At 41.0% G+C, this 14,928-nt stretch overlaps 1 protein-coding gene across 2 annotated transcripts in view; it reads left to right on the top strand.

Annotated features, from left to right (window-relative positions):
• The window catches only part of akt3a (v-akt murine thymoma viral oncogene homolog 3a), a 61,459-nt gene that overhangs the window by 17,604 nt on the left and 28,927 nt on the right, over positions 1–14,928 (top strand). For both annotated transcript variants that reach the window (XM_007551209.2, XM_016670986.1), the window contains exon 3: positions 12,281–12,406. In XM_007551209.2, coding sequence (XP_007551271.1) covers positions 12,281–12,406 — 126 coding nt within the window. The remainder of the gene's footprint in view (positions 1–12,280; positions 12,407–14,928) is intronic.

Here is a 14,928-nt window from a genome sequence, read left to right as displayed (position 1 = left end):
TTGGTTTTGGGTTTTGGTGCATCAGTTATTCAGCCGGGTAAAGCCGGAGGTACAAGAGATCGAGCAGTGATGAAATGTTTTATCCTCTTTTCCTCCTCCACCCCTCGTTGCCAATTTGCAGTCATTAATTAGCTGTCCATGATAAAATTCCCCATTCCCACTCTGACACTGGTGTAGAGCAGCGGACGATGGTGGTAATCATGTCAGCGAGGCTTGGCTCGGGGTTCTGAGGGGGCTAAATGGCCCCCATATGGTCCACTGGCTGGGGCCCACTTCTTAGCATGCTCTCATTAAACTGGTGCTTAATATACCAAGGTAAAGGGAGACACACACGGAGACACACACACACGCACACACACACACACACACACACACACAGTCAGTAAGAGACAAATCAAAGCATTTAACAGGGCACAAAGGGACACAAGGAGTTGGTGTTTGTTTGTGTGTACATGCGGGTGAATGTGTGTGTCCATGTTTGGGGAGGCTGATGCTATACGATTGTTGACTTGCCATCTGTCATTAAGTGAAGAATGTTGTGTGTGTGTGTGTGTGTGTGTGTGCGCGTGTGCGCCTGTGTGTTAAAAGACGAAAGATGAGACGGAAACGAAATAAAGAAACAGTGAGTGAGGTGCAGATGTCTCACAGCAGAGCAGGGGGTTCATCAGCAGACCGCTGTATGGGTTTGTGGTAGAGAACAAGAGAAGAGAAGCAACATCTGCCATATTCAGATGTGAATCCGTGGTTTCAACGCAATATCACAATATCTTAAGTTTTAACAGACCTGGGATATGCTCCTCCTGATATTTTGTTGGATTGGACAGGAGGTTTCACACACATTTCAGTATTTTACTAATATTACATAAGTAAGTGTTGCAGAACGTCTTATGGTGTCTGACGTAAGACACCATAAACATTTTAAATAAAATGAAACCAAAAGATATTTGATGTTTTGTTTTGGTTTGAAACTAAAAGCAAAATGAGAAGTGTTTAACTTCCCCATTAAATCGAACAAACCGTATACAATATAACACTATAATATCAGTGTTATATTGCCATAACACTGATTTGTTCAAAGTCAGGTGTGTATTAGAAGGTCACACTAACCTACACCAGTGTCTTCTCATTAGAGATGCACCAGTTATCCCCTTGACCAGTGATTGGCAGGTCAAATATCAGCTTTGCTACATCTTTCCAGCCTGTAAACATATCAATGAAAAATATATTTGAATCTGGCAGGTCTTACACAGTTTTTATTGTCATTTTTGTAGAAATCAGTTTTCACATTAATTTTTTTTTTTTTGCCAAAAATACCCAATTTCTTGATCACGGTTGATTTGTTAAGGCAATAAAAACGATAAACCATCCAACAGGGTGATTAATACTTTTTATAGGCGCTGCATTTAAAATATCACTGGCATTTCTCTGGTCTCATTTAAGAGTTTAAACGCTTGTGGAACAGTAAATTTGCAGGTTTGAAACTGCAACTTTTCAAAACGGGGATGAAGTTTGATACGGATTGCCTATTTGATTAAAAACAAAAAAACAAACAAAAAAAATTGCTTTACTATAAAGAGCGTAGGCTGTAGCGGGAATGTGAGTTACAGTAATCACACCGATAAAAAGATATCGGCTTTATTGTCATTGATGTTTCTCCTGTCTGTACAAACAGAAGTTTAGGAAATTCCAAATTTGATGTTTTGTACTTCATGCGTGGACAGATGGGCCCAGGCTGGAGCAGGTGGAGAGTCCAAACAGGTAGCCAAGCAGGACAGAGAGGGGAACAGAGAGCAGCAGTTAGTTAGGTGGAGAGCACTTACTGCTGGCCCTTCAGTCTAACACATGAATGAAACCTTTGAATGAAGCACGACTGGGCTGGTGCGTGTGTGTCAGCCACTGTGGGCTGGGGGTGTGTGAGAGGGAGCGGGCGGTGCACTTGACAATACTTGGGGTATGGCACTTGATTGTTTACTCTTTCCCCACTGGACTTGGCAATTGTGCTCAAAGGTATGTGCGCGCGCGCGTGTCCGGTGTGAACATGTGCATTCGAAGGAGAAACATGCAGCTCCGGGCTTTTATGTTGCTCTTGGAAAAGTACGAAGGCTTCACAAAAGACCAGAGGGGGTCTTATGTTGTCCACACAAGCGCATGCATGCGCTCGCAAGACCAGCTGCTGCCCACAGCCCCAGCCCAGCGATTCTGAATTAATAATACAGGGCCACTCTGGAATAATGGTGACTAACACACACACACACACACACACACACACACACACACACACACAAGCACAAAGCTTTGCACCTGTTCACCACTGCTCAACTGGACAGGGTTGGGCTCCACAATACACACACACACACACGCCCCATGTTGCTTGTCTGTTGTAGGCGATAGTTGGACAGCTGTGTCTGTCGGCCTGTCTGCCTGACCTTCCCCTTCTTTTTCTGATGTCACTTCTTCTTATTGACTGATTTGTCCAGCTGCGCTCCTTCGCTTCTCTGATTGGACGGTTTTGCATCCAATGAGGCAAAGACACAGAATGAGAATTTGAATATGAATGTCAGGATCTCAAAGAATTGTGTGCAAGTAATAATTGCTGAATGAAATGGAAAAAAAGACGGGACGGAGCATGACTTGACGAGCCTCGATTTTCTTTTCCTGAGTGTCATTTGAATGATATTTGTGTGTGGATTGCATCGGCGTCATACGCACTTCGACTGAAAATAAACAAATATTTGTAGTCGAACTGCAAATCACAAATTCTTCTTCTTCTTCTCATTCTTCTTCTGCTTCTTCTTCTTCTTCTTCAAAAAAGGGTTGTAGCAGATGGCTTTGGTTGAAAGTGATTTCTCTTCAACAGGTCCCTTTATTTTACAAATGATGCAGTGTTTTTTTTTTTAGCCAATAAATCTGTATAGGAAGCATTTTGCATAAATAAACTGCTTAATGTAGACATCAATGATGTAAAATAAAAAAAATATAATCAATGGTGCCAACATGCAGAGCCCTCCAAAAGAGAGGGAAGAAAAAGAGGCAATAAACCAGCAATCAATGCAATTTGATTAGCCAGCTCATTGGCTGTGTGTGCCTTCCCTAATCGCATTGGATTCACTGCATTTGAAGACAAGCGCCATGGCATTCCTAATGTTATCGCGTGTTAAAATGCAAGAGCTTTTTGTTCTGGTTCACTCAGATTGTATTTTTACCTTCTTGATGCGCTAGAAGACATCCAAGCAGATCAGTCTTTATGTTTTGTTTTTTTTTCTTCCCCAAGCCGTGTTTGCATTGCTAGTTGTGTGTGGGTGGTTTGATGGATGTGTGTATGTTAGGGATATAGACCATCTGACTGAGCTGTGTTTTAATATTCCTGATGGGATTAACCATAGATGAAACCTGAGTTTTCCCTGCTCGATAATATATTTTAAAAGCCTTTCGCTCTGCGCTGACAGTATGTTCTTTTTGACTCTTTCTTAAAAAAAAAAAAAGTCTCATATTTATTTTTGGCATGTTTTCAGAATTTCTGAATGAGATGTGAGAGAACGGGCTGCAAAGAGCTGCCAGAGTTCTGTAACGTGTGAAGAGCAGCGATTGTTGTGAGCATGTAGTGCACAGGAGGTCATACGGGGCCAGGTGGGAGTCCTGGTGTCCTGTCCTTGTGCTTGTTCACTTGGCAGGCCAGGAAACAATGAAACGATGGAATAAACCATATCATAGCATTTTTTTTGACTTTCTGATAGAAATGCTGATGACATGAGTTATTATTCGAGATGCACCAATCAAAATTTAGTGGCTAATTTCTGATCTCTGGTGTTTTCAGTTTTCCAGTTTTTTATTCATCATTAATTATCTATATACAGACCCATCCTACAAATTAGAATATTACCAAAAAATCCATTCATTTTAGTAAGTCCACTACCAAGTTAAACGCATTATGTAGATTAATTGGACAAAGACCGATGTTTTAACACCTCTACTTTCCTTAATCATGATGAGTTTCTAATAACAGCTAATGAAAACACGCTTTACTATTACATCTAACCCGTAAACAGGAACTACTTTGAAAAACAGACACGTGGGCTTAATGAAATGCATGTTTAATACCGGCTTAAAGGTAGTTATTTTCAAAAGGTGCTTTTAATCTGACAAACGAGACTCACCCGCTTGTATATTTTAATTAATTGAATAAAAGTGTAGTGTTTGCTGGAGAGCAGTTGCTGTAAAACAAGGTTTTTACTATTCATTTCTCGTAAACCCAAAATGAAAATAGTTGACGTGGTAAACTGCGAGAGAATGTAAATCTTCACCTTACGTCTGTCCAAAAGGCAGACACTTTTCCCACATGCTCATCAACAGGTAAGGGTCAAACCCTCAGGGTTTGCTACATTGTGTTCAGTCTTTTTGCCATCTCCTCCTACCGTCATCTCTGATTACCTCGACATTATCGGCTTTGATGTCGAGGTAATCACAGCCTCAAGCCATTACCCGAATCACACAATTACCAACAATAAGAACTAATTTGACATTATATTTAATATGAAATGACTAATCACATTTAAAAAAAATCGATTTTAAGAAAAAAACAAAAACACTGCCCAATGTATTTTTCTTTAGTTATACCAGGTAAAAAGGGGAGATAATGTGGTTAGAGTCGTAAAGTCTGATGATAAGATTGGAGTAGCCTTGGCTAAGTGACCTTCACCCACCCACAGTTTAGCTTGGTAACCAAAGCCTCCTGCCTGGCACAGGTGCCACTGAGCTGCAGCGCTCTACTAAGATGCTAACATGCTACTATCACAGTAAATCCTATGGTTTTTATAGGAAGCGACACATTCTTCACACAGATTGAGGTTTAAAATGTCTGAAGGCAGAAATGCCCACACCCACACAAACTGACAGTCACCCAGGGAGAGCATTTTACATATATTGTCCAAACACACACACACACACACACACACACACACACACAGACAGTCTCTCTCTCTCTCTCTCTCACACACACACACACATCAGTATGGTGAGAGGATTAGGATGAGAGCCGTCTTGGCTGCACAGTGTCTGTCACTCACTCTCAGGCTCTGTGTCAGCATCGCAGCAGTGGTGATCCAAGGAGCCACCACCATCTACTGGATTGTAGTGGTACTGCAGCAGAAAAAGGAATAAAGGGGGAAAAAATGCACATATAAACCAGAAGAGGGGAAGGGATTGTTATGTTATGGCATTGGTAATATAATCAGAGTGTTTAGTTTTGTTATTTTCTATTATGTATCCAGTTTTTTTTTCCAAATAACTGATATCTGACACATTTAGAACGAGCAGTAAGATAATATTTAAATGCAGTTAGTGAGGAGATACTCAGCTGTTTTGCTATAGGTAAACCTCAAGTAAAAATGAACAGGAGATTGTACAGTCAACTTCAGGTTTCTCGGACCAGTGAGTCTCCATAGCGACATGGCACTGAGAAAAGTTGGGGTATGTGTGTGCAGGTCTTTTTGTACCAGCTGGGGGAGCAGAGGGGCACCATGGCAGCATGCATGCACGCATGCATGCATGGGCTTGTGTGTGTTTGCATGCACCAAGCACAGACTAGCAGCAGACTCTGGCTGTGTGCAGCTGGCTGGGTAAAACCTCCTATTGCCCCCCTCGGCCCCCAAGGGAAAACCGCTCTCCCATGGGTTTCCACTCAATCTGTCATGCTGCCCTGTCCCAGCTCTCTGGAACCATCATGGCCCCAGCAGCAGCTTACAGTAAGGCCCTTCTCGCATGCGTTTCTAAGGCTCAGCCTTCATCTTCGTCATTCCTCAATTCCAGCACTTTATTCATCCCTACGCTACTGTAGTGTCTGCATGCCAGCATTGAACCTTTCAAACACAGCGGCAACTCCGGCTTCAAAGTGAATGTGTTTCTTTGAATCCTGTCCTGTTATGTAAGAGTGAAAACACCCCTTAAGTTTTTAGAAGAACATGCAGCTCCGCTTTTATAGTGTCGGGGATTGAGATTGTATTTAAAGCATTTACACAAACTCGCGCACACACACATACACACAAACGAGCTCAAAATCCAGGCCCAGTGTGATAATGAGACTAATGCAGTTTAAGTGGATTGGCTTTGAAGAGGCTAGATTCGCCTTAAGATGTCTGAGCGGACTGGAGTTAAAACTGCTGGGGCTGGGGTCACGCACACGGCCATGTCCTTGTAAACATACCCATTCACTGTGGATCTGCAGAGAGGAGGATGTTGTTTTTTTCTCTCTCTCGTTTTTTCTTAATAATGTTTTCACGTTTTTGGAATCTCGTCAAATTTCCTGCCCGGAATCATGAGCTTCAACCATCTCCCGTCCTCCGTGGACAAACTGTGGGACAGATGTCTTCCTCAAGCGTCTTACCGACACAATTCCTCACTTTCTTAACCTTTCAACCTCCCAACTCCTGTGCTGCACACAATTACCTCCCCCTTCCATCACTCCTTTGACACAATAGTTTCCTGTCTGATGTTCAACTGGTTCCGTCTCATTTACTGTTCTTTCTGATATATATATACACACATATATATATATGACATTTCCTAAAATTAAATTATGACAAGTTTTAAGAACTAAATAATGCCCAGATATGTAGTTGATTTATCCAAATTTATGTTAGATATTGCTTTTGTAAAGTTTCCCCAAGGACGTTGTCTACAGTTTTAAGGTGTGTATTGTGTATTTACGTGACTGCGGTATAATTATAATCCTGTCATATCTGTTTGTACAGTTATATAAAAAGCAAAGTAATCTTCTAAGGCTTTACCAGGCTTTGTAGGCAAATAAATGCTAAGCAAGGGAATCAAAAACGTATACAATCTGAACTGTTAATTAATCAGAGCTTTGCTAAACTGTAAGCAGTGCGAAAAACAAATCGTCTCCACTTATTACAATTTGTATTTTTACTATTTTTCACACATGCAGTCCTTCACAACAGTGGAACTCAGTTAAGTTTGGTTTTATGTATCCCCTAAGCAAACGATGAATGAAATGCAGAATCTCTAGTTACCATCAGGGCTACCTCTACCTCTAAAAGTTTGAAAACCATGGATCTGGTGAACGATTGTACAGTTTTTAACAACTTTGAAAGCAATCCCAACTCATCAGTGCTCCACTTCAGTGCTTGACAGCAATTACAAGGTGAAGACTCTTAATCAGCAAAGAGGGGTGTTTTTTCTCAGTGGTCTGTTTGGCTATTACTTCCATTCTTGATATCTGGAGTGAAAAAAAAAAGTGCTCTTAGTTTGTTGCAGTCTACTTTTGCCTTTTCGCCAGATTTGTTGAACAATAAAACTGTCTGGTATTTGTTTTTTTTTGTAAAGCTAGTACTTAAAATGGTGCATTAATGTGGATCTGTGTAGCTGTTAGTGTGTTATTTGTGTGTGTGTGGTGTTGTTTCTTTGGGTTGGGGCGGTCTATGCGTTGGAACATGGCAGGAATTTCAGTCCACCCGTATCTCCGCCTCTGCCTGCCTCTGTACTCCACCACTAACCAGCTCTCCAGCTTCCAGAGCGCCAGTCACACAGCCCAGTCTATTGCACCATCTGCATATCAGCTCCTGCCTCGGCCAAAGCATTAAATTAAATCCCTGTTTGGGTTGATTAACAAATGGCTGGTGAGCTCACATAGTTACGGAGTTATTTATTTAATTGCCATTATGGCTTTTCCTTCTTTTGTCTACCATGTTTTTAGCTAGGATACATGAAACTATGAGAACAAAGGTGTGCCGGGTGTCTTGAAGGACTTTGTAAGACTGAGCAGTGGGAGAAAGTGTAAAGTTTGCACAAGTTTGTGCCTCATTCCAATTGTGCTGGCTGAAGTTCAGCATGTGTACCTGTCTCCTTAATGCATTTCAATCTCACCGTCTCCCCTCTGTCCCGATGTGAACAGCTAATGGGTCTGCTAATTGAGTGACAGTTAGCGAGCGCATTGTTCTAATTCCAATCAGAAACCTTGGAACAGACACAGTCACAGCTGATTCATCTCTGCCTCTTACTGCTAAATCCACAAGCTGCAACTGGAAGATGTGCCAGCAAGATTTATTTCTCATAGAAATTCAAAATGACTTCTAAAAAGCCTGGCTCTGTTTCCGCTGCTTAGTTCGTGCCTCTCAAACACAGACACGTAAAAGAATTCACCTCTTTATTTCACTTGTTTTACAGCAGACACATACTACTTTCATGTTTCGGAGCACTTGGATCTCTCAACTAGCGTTGCAATGTCCAAACAATAAATGTAGTAAAGAATGCCAACTAAATATAAAATGCAACATTTAGAAAGTACGGCTGAAGCCTCTAGGTCAGTTTACCTCTTTGCCAAAACCCCCAATTTTGACCCCTCATAATTTTTTCTTAGCATTGTCAATCATACGTGTGTATAGGCTGCTCAGTGTGCTAATGGAAAAGAAACAACATACTGTTACAGGGAAACTGTTTCTATGCAGTAATCGGTGACCATGCCACTAGCCTTAGCATTCACAGCTAGGCAGCATGCTCTGATGTGTAAGCTGTAGCTTACCAGAGCAAGGGGAGGGTGTGAGTTGTGCATACAGAAGCTTTATTGACAGCGCTAAGACCCTCCTCCTGCCTCTGATTGGTTGTTTCTGACAACCAATCAGGAGTGTGTTTCTGCAGATGGCTTTAGGACCACAGTAAAAAGGCAGAGGAGCTTATTTTTTTTTCTCTCTGATTATCTGACTCATGTTTTACTGTCATAACATGGTGACAGATTAAACAATTGAGCAAAAGGGACATTATTTGTAAAAGTTACCTACTGCCACTTTACCTTGACCCATGGCAGATGGCTGCATGCCTGAAAAATTTGGGTACAAAACGATTGCAAAGGTCCAAAGTAGCAAAGCGGTGAAATGACCAGTAGCCACCACTGAAGCAGATATTGGTTTTGAACCAGCTGGACAATTAGGACTTTAAAGGGCTCTGCCCTTTTTCATCCTTCAGATAACCTACGTGGTTTGCTCCGTGCTCCGCAGTGTAGTGTTTTCTAATTGGCCTGAAGGGAAAAGTAAAGTTGTGCAGAGAACTAAATGAAAGTGAAGTGAGGAGTCTGAGAGAGATGGTGTGGGAAGGAGACCGGCTGTTCTGTTTTCTCCAGCAGTCCAAACTAGAGACATGTGGCTCCCCAGACAAGCTGTCCAGAGTGGGAGAGCTCGCTGGACTCATTACAGGCAGGGCCAAGACGGGATAGCTTGACAGAACACCGTTGGATCATACGGAGAGTTGGAACGGTCGGAGCCGAATTGTTTTTAGCCCGCCTGCGTGTATACGCGCACCCGCCGCCGCGTTTGTTAGGAGCCACACGCGCGCAGACAACTGTCCGTCCCCTCTCTCTCCGTCTGTGCCACCCCTGGCTGCCCCCTCCCCCGCCACCCTCAGTGGACACGCAGAAACACACACACACACACACACGTGTAGCATCTCGGCCTGGCCATAAGGATCGCTTAAATGTTTTCAGTTGTACTGGACAGCTGAGGGATGAAGCGGCCAACCACAGGCTTCCATTGGTTGGACACCTCATCCAGAATCTGACTCATAGAAATGACTGGACGTGGACCAGCGAGCCAGTAGTCACAGCCAGTTTATAATAGTTTTATCAGTTCAACTTTTTTTCCTCATCCTCATCCATTTTGACAGTCCATCCATCTTTCTGCAATCCAGTTTGGAGTCGAGGAAAGTTCCTCCTTTCCAGATGATAACTTCAGTCACCATGATCTGTCTAATAACGTCGTGTCTTTTATTGGTTTGTCATCGTTTGTGATATGTTTTATTTCGGCTTACTCTCAGTTAACTTCTCGCTCTCTCTCTGTGTGTGTGTGTGTGTGTGTGTGTGTGTGTGTGTGTGTGTGTTTTCGTCTTGCCTCTTAGAATATTTTCTTCTCCCTCTTCCTTATGCCTCGCTCCAGCCCTCCCGTCCAACCCCTCTCACGGCACTCTGTTTATAAGTAGCAAGTGATCCAGAGAATATGCTTTGTTCCTGAAAGAACAGGAGAAGGAAACGAGAGAGCAGGAGAGAGTGGGTGGATTTGTGAAAAACAGAGAGAAGAGAGGAGAGGTGTGATTCTGTAGCCTTAGTGATACACTGGCACCCACCAGTGTGTTTTTCCTTTTATTTCTTTTTTTTTTTTGGTGTCCCTCTGTCCCTGTGTGGCGGTTCGTTCTAGTCACCAACGCACCGTCGCACACACACGCACACACACACACACAAACATGCAGCACCCAGAGGTACCGGCGGGGCCGGCGCTCACATGGTTCCTTCGGCGGAGCAGGTGTTTTCCTGCGACGTGTTAACGAGCGCGGCCTGCTGTCATTTCTGCTTTAAATGGATGTCACAAATAGAACACAGACACGCTGACTGTTCTCTTCTCCCGGAGAATGAACTGAAACAAGGTGATCAGAGCGGGACACAAACCCCTTTAGTCTAATGCCCCCGAAGGAAACCCAGTTCAGTCAGTTGCCTTGAAAAGTCACCAAATTGGTGTGTAATTTAATCTGAGTGTGAATAAAGATGTTCTGTGAGGGCCTTAGAGGTTCCACGTTTAACAAGACATCGCTCTGCAGCAGTCACACACGGTGGTGGCAGTATCATGCTGTTGTCATGCAGTAGGGAAGAGTTGATTGGAAGCCGAATGGAGTACAATATAGAGCTAGTCTGAAAAAAGGTTTAGCTTTCAGCATAGGCACAATGCTAAACATTCAGCCGGAACTACAGGAGAATCCTATCTGAGCTTTTAAATTTGCTAGAACGGCCTAGTCAAAGTCAAAACTTAAATCCAACTGAGTTTTTGTTTTTTGAACCATCTCTTCCCAAACTACTACTATTTTGCAAAAGAATAGCGGGCTAAAATTTTTAACATCTAAATGTGCAAAGCTGGTATATAAATACACCCAAAAATAGGCCTGGATGTTAAACTGTCCCAGTAATTATTGCAATGAACCATAACATTACTGCTTTGAGACCATCTTCAAGTAATATCTGAATTATGGCTTAATAATTTAAGCTCATTAAGCTTTAAGAACACTTAGCACAGGAACTGGAAGATATTTTAAACAACCAAAAAACAATAAATTAGACAAAAATAAAAACCTCACAATCAAAACCGTGAATAAAATGGATTATGAGGTCAAAATTTGCATTCATAGGGAGTTGAATACAAATGAACCCCACAACTTTTAGACTTTAACTTGTAAAAATGTTAAAAAATCATGTATAATTTTCCTTCCATTTAACAATTATGCACTACTTTGTGTTGGTCTGTCAGTTAAAATCCCAATAAATAAAACCGAAGCCTGTGATTGTAACCTGACAAAAATCAAAAATCTGTTGCTGGGTGTGAATAGGTTTGCATGTCTCTGTGCAAACGTATTTTGTTCACCTAAAGTTGTGCACAGAATAATTTATTTTTGTACTCATTATTCTAAAAAAAAAAAAACAACAACAACCTGTGTGAATCCACATCTATGTGCAGTTTAACCACCCACATGTGGCTCCATGTTCCCGGTGTACGTTATCCACCACCATGGCGTGGTGTTTGACACTCATGTAATCCTCTTGTGGGTCGGCTGAAAAGGCCGCGGTCACTCACCGGTGCCAACGCGCAGTCGGATAATACTTTTGTCGGCAGATGCACAGCAGATGTTCGTCGTTGCCGCTGACATCGAAGAAGAATAACTCCTTCATGTGTAATCCTATTTGGTCTCATGTCACATCATCTCATCCTGTGTCGCTGCAGCTGACCAGTGGTTTGTGTGCATTAGTGTGTGTGGTGGAAGGGTCATCACCTCAACACCTGCCCATGTATCAGCCAGATGATGTTTCTGGCATGGATACGTTGAGTGTTGCGCTGGTAAACATGTTTTTTTCTTTTTTTTTTTTCTTTTTCATTTTTTACACGATAATCCGATCTGAATCTGGCAGGCGTTGTGGGAGCTGTAGAGATGCTGTGTGTGTATGTGTGTGTGTGGTGTGTATTTGTGTGTATAAATACTACAGTGTGTAAAAGTGTGTGTCACATAATCAGAACAGATGACAGTTGAGAGGCTCTTAACCGTCCGGGGAATAAAGTCAATATTTAAATCATCCGCATCATTATTTTTGTTGTTAATCCCACTTTCCATACATTATACTGATTAACTGTTACAACCCTGAGAAACATCACGATCCCTCATGATCTTCTATCCACAGTGTTTGCACCAAGTATCAAAATATGCGCTTATATTTCCCTCTCTGTGTATTTGTGTCTCTGTCCAGGTGAATACATAAAGAACTGGCGGCCACGTTACTTCCTGCTGAAGACAGACGGCTCCTTCATCGGCTACAAAGAGAAACCTCAGGATGCAGACCTCCCTTATCCTCTAAATAACTTTTCAGTAGCAAGTATGTTACAGTGACATTTACACACTGCCACAGATCCTTTACTCTATTCCTGTTCTGAGCTGCCGATATTTGATTTCCAATTTTGGAAACTTTGACCAGTCAATTCCCGATTTAGACTCAATAAAACCCCTAGTTAATGCATTTAAAGTAAAGTTTTTTTTTCGCCCTTCCTGCACTCTGTTGTCATTAAGTTTTTAGATCAGTAGCAGAGATGAAAGTGCCCTGTTGAGGTGACATGAGTGTAAAATACAGTTTTACCTTACTGGGTTTCTTACTATATTTACATTTTAAGCCATCTTAAACATTTTAAATTAGCAATTAGCGCGGGTTAGCATCGCTATCGGTAAAACTCAGTCGGTGTGTGTATTCTGTAGAGAATGCAGCCATTCAAATTTTTGAAAAGAGGGTCGATCAAGCTGAAAATATGCAGTGTTGCTATCTGAGTTTTCTGTATGTCTGAACTAAAAAAAACGTTGAAATGAGTGAAATTAATCAGAGTGCGTGAGCCAAATAAACTTTCAACACTCACCTATAAAATCAGAGAGCTTTAATTATGCACCACCTCTCCTTAAGGCATCGCCAGCACATGGCTCTATTCCTTTTGTCCTGCCTTGGAGAATATAGACTGTAGTTTAAATGTGTGTTTCCACTGCAGAAAGTTTACTTTGTCTCGTCTTACCTTCCATTTCATTTCCTTAGGAGTAATAATGACATCACAACCTGCTAATCAACCTGTTAAGTTTAGAGAAGAATCGGTGCAGCTGGTTTAGATAATCTACCAGATTTCTAGATCTGAAGAAAATTATAGCCCATGTTTTACTGAAATGTTGCCATGTATCTTCCTATAGTTCCATCACACAGCGCCTCGGTGTAATATTACATCCATCAATGCAGTCATTATCTCTGTCATCCATCTTCACAGCGTGGTGGTGTGTTACAGGATCCACTACATCCTCTAATTGGATGTTCGCTGTGTGTCAACACCTGGTTAGCAGACTCCAGGACATTGTTGACATGTTTAATTTTCCAATTATTGTCCCACCAAGACTGGCTTAATGCATCGTTTTCAGCATCACCTCCTTTTGTTACATTAAATATTTTCCATTTGGTTTTGGATATGCAAACTAACTTGGTCCATACCTTGAAATCAAGTGCGTAAGCTTATGCAACGAATAACCAGACAAACAGAGGCTTGTTTGTCTTTGTAATTAAGGTTTTTGTATTTGGAGAAAATGGACTTGTGCCTGTTAAAAACATTTGTAGTTGTGATTTAATTCTGTGCAGTTTGTGAACATCTGATAAAAAGCAGAAATGTATATATGAAAGTTTGCTGATCACCACCAGAGAGATTGGACAGTGACTAATGAAACTGGCCAATCAGGATAGAGATTGTGAACTATGAAGCAATTCGTCTCCTACTCTTTTTGTACAAAGAAGTCTGATCAACTAATAATCAATGGTCAATACAGTGTTTCTACAATGCTTTTGCTAATGAAAATGATGGATTATGAAATCTTGGTTTGGATAATTGTTCTGTACCAATAATTTACATGCAGTGAAACTTATGTACTGTACTAACAGAGGTATCTTTATTTCCCAGAGACTATGAACACAATCTCTCTTCCTATTGGCTGGCTTGATTGGTGATGGTACACTCAGTTGGGGGCAGAGGTGCCCATATATCGATTTGTCATGAACAATTTATTTTAAGAATTTTAATTTATTGTTCTAACAATAAATTAAAATCATATGATCCGTTTTGATCATATGATCAAAAATTGTATTTTTGTTCCATGAGAGTATCAGTAAATATGAGTTTAGTAATACAAACAACACTTTTTCTAAGTGACATCCTGAAGAAATATAATTCAGATGAAAATGTTTTATAAGAGCAATATTTCTGTTTTTATTGTTATGAATGCTATGCAATCCTGACACTCTCCTGCAAAGCTTTTTAATGCCTAAAAATAAGTAATAGTTTTTTAATCATAATCTAAATTATCATAATAGTACCACAAAATATTGCGATAAAATTCGAAGTCCTCACCTAGTTGGAGGTATAATAAATCTGCAAACTCCACACAACTTGATCAAAAATGAAGATATGTTTTGCAAACCCAAAATACACAAATTTAAACTTTAAACCAAAAAGCAAAATGTTGCATTAGTACTACAAATGCTAACTCTTCAGATTTTTGTTTCTGGGTTTACAAATATACTTGAAGCGAAATTCAACACCAGTAAAGCTGGTCAGACGAAGCAGATGCTAAAATGTTTTCAGCTTAAAATCCTCCCCAGGTTTTCATTCGCAGAGATTACATTTTAATTATTGTATATTGTTTAAATATGCCACTTCACCCAACATCCATCTCCTAATATGTAAACGAACGCTTATCATTTAGCAGTTTAATCTGTGACACGATTATGTTTTTTTCTGTTTTGTGAATGTAATCAGACATCCACTAAGCTGATGCAGATGTCACCTTCTACGTATACTGTAATTCAGCTTGGGTCCTTTAGAT

The sequence above is a fragment of the Poecilia formosa genome, unplaced genomic scaffold (assembly GCF_000485575.1).
Source record: "Poecilia formosa unplaced genomic scaffold, Poecilia_formosa-5.1.2 Scaffold40, whole genome shotgun sequence".
NCBI classification, from domain to species: Eukaryota; Metazoa; Chordata; class Actinopteri; order Cyprinodontiformes; family Poeciliidae; genus Poecilia; species Poecilia formosa.
This window is presented reverse-complemented; position numbering and strand designations above follow the sequence as displayed.